This window comes from Chrysochloris asiatica, unplaced genomic scaffold (genome assembly GCF_000296735.1).
Source record: "Chrysochloris asiatica unplaced genomic scaffold, ChrAsi1.0 scaffold00314, whole genome shotgun sequence".
NCBI classification, from domain to species: Eukaryota; Metazoa; Chordata; class Mammalia; order Afrosoricida; family Chrysochloridae; genus Chrysochloris; species Chrysochloris asiatica.
The window spans coordinates 463,634-466,100 of NW_006408832.1; the positions used below are offsets into that span (position 1 = coordinate 463,634).

The 2,467-nt window shown below is 47.1% G+C and overlaps 1 protein-coding gene across 1 annotated transcript in view; it reads left to right on the plus strand.

Annotated features, from left to right (window-relative positions):
- Positions 1–538: 538 nt before the first annotated feature.
- The window catches only part of LOC102834533, an 18,992-nt gene continuing 17,063 nt past the window's right edge, over positions 539–2,467 (plus strand). The window contains exon 1 of the mRNA XM_006875226.1: positions 539–641. Coding sequence (XP_006875288.1) covers positions 539–641 — 103 coding nt within the window. The remainder of the gene's footprint in view (positions 642–2,467) is intronic.

Here is a 2,467-nt window from a genome sequence, read left to right on the forward strand (position 1 = left end):
CTAGGCACTAGGGACCCCTCTCAATGTATGACCAATCTAGGGTGGTGCTGTCCAGGCCTTCTCAGGTAGTAGACCCGGCAGCCATCACAGCTTGTGAAGCACCAGGACCTCAGCAATGCTACCTCTTACGATGTGTCCAGGCTGCCCCTTAAGACCAGAGTTGATCTTTTCATCTCCTTCTCCTGCTGTTCCCTGCATGGGTATCACCCTACTATAAACAGTCTTTCTCAGCTCCACATGAGGATGTGGCTTTGCCACAGGGCCAGGGGTGTGGTCCCCCACTTAAACCAGGCACCTGCTTTGGTAACCTGGCAGGTCAGATTGTGCTCCAGACAAGAGAAACGGAACTCAATGTAGCATCACATGCACTCGACATACTTATACTTCTCCTCTGGGGTCAGGCCCAGATGGAAAGGCGGTCTCAGATTTCACTTCCCGGGAGGTCCTTGGGGCTGCAGGAAGTCAGGATGTCCAGGTTCAGGTCCCTGCCTCCCAGGGTGGCGTGCACTGTCAGCAGAACTTGTAGGATGTCCCCAGCATGAAGGTGCAGACTCAGCAACACATGCAGATGGTGGTTAGGGACTTCCTCTCCACTGGGCTTTTCAGCTCGGTCTCCTGCAACACCAAGGACTTTGCAGGCAGTGAGAGTACACAGTGTGACCCAGGAAGACACGCTACCCGCTAAGAGAACTGCCTTTGCTTTTTCTAATACAAACAACCAGAACCCTGGGAAGCATTGTGACTAGGCCTGTTACAGGAGTGCTGTTCTGTACCAATGTAGGATCAGTGCTGAACTGTGAACCAAAAGGTCAGCAACTCAGGCCCACCAGCTACTCCGTGGAGACCCCAGATAGGGTCCTGTGAGTCAGAACCGACTTGATGGAATTTAACAACAATAAGACAGTGATGATGCTAGGGCGCCCTGGTGTGGTGCTGCAGGACAATGCACTGGACTGCAAGGTCAGTTTGAACCGCAAGGTTGGTGGTTCAAACCCACCAGCTGCTCCTCAGAAACCCTAGACAGGGTTGCTATGAGTCGGAACTGACTCAATGGCACTTAACAACAACATAATGATGCAAGAAACAAAGTTGGATCCACGTGAATTCATTCATACGGCTCTACTAAACACGGCTTCCTAGTTCAATGTTTCAGCTCAAGAGCTTGGAAAGGATTGAATAGTTTATTTAGTTAGTTCCTTTAAGCATGGATTAAGCAGTGGCCTACACGTCATCAAGTTGAAGTGTCAGATTTGCCTTGGTGGAGGGTAGAGGAAAGTATCCTAGGCTTTGGAAAATTGGTATGTTAGAGTGAGTTTAGATCTTTAAAAAACAAAGGGGAGAAACACATTTGTAAAGGTGCAGTGGTTAAGCAATTGCCTGCTAACAGACAGGTCAGTGGTTCAAACCTTCCAGCCGCTCCTCAGGGAGAGATGGGATGGTCTGCTTCCACCACGGTCCCAGCCTGGGAAACTCTATGTGACAAACGCACTGCCATATTAGGTCACTATAAATCAAAATCAGCATGATGGATGGTGAACAGCAAGGGGGCTGACTGGACGCCGTGTTGGTAGAGGACAAGCAACAAACTGTCATCTACAGTGTGGACGTGTCATTACGGACAAGCAGTGGTCACAATAGTCGGACTCATACAGACTTGGGGCATTCTACTAAATACTTGCTTGGTCTCTACAGGGGAATCGTTCTAGACCAAGTGAATGGCAGTGTCAATAAATCAGAACAGAGACTCAAGGCCCCTGAGTCCACCCAGGCTTAAGCCAGTTTATAGACCTTATAACGCTTGAATGAAGGGGATGCCTAGTCTCCTTGAGGTAAGACCCCACATCATTGCCAAAAATTTTATAATGCTCATCTTTCTCCCAACCTTCCCCTAAGGTATCTATGACTTTTCACATGAATGACTTAAAGATTTAAAAAAAAATTTTTTTTTTTTTTTTTATAAAGGAAACAAGTGTAAATTGCTACAATGTGATGAACTTGACCTATATTTATGGATATTGCTGTTGTTGTTGTTGTTAGGTGCCATCGAGTAAGTATGGACTCATAGTAACCTTACGCACAGCAGAACAAAACACTGCCCGATCCTGGGCCAACCTCACTACTGTTGCCACACTTGACACCATTGATGTTGCCACTTGGCCAATCCATCATGTTGAGGGTCTTCCTCTTTTTCTCTGACCCTCCACCTTACTAAACATGATATCCTTCTCCAGCGACTGGTCCCTTCTAACAATATGTCCAAATTATGAAAGATGAAGTTTGGCCATCCTGGCCTCCAAGGAGCACTCTGGCTTCACTTCTTCCAAAACGGATCTATTGGTTCTTTTGGCAGTCCATGGCACTTTCAATATTCTCCTCTAACACCCTAATTTAAATGCATCAATTTTTCACTGTCCAGCTTTCGCATGCATATGAGGTTATTGGAAATACCATGGCTTGGGTCAGGCGC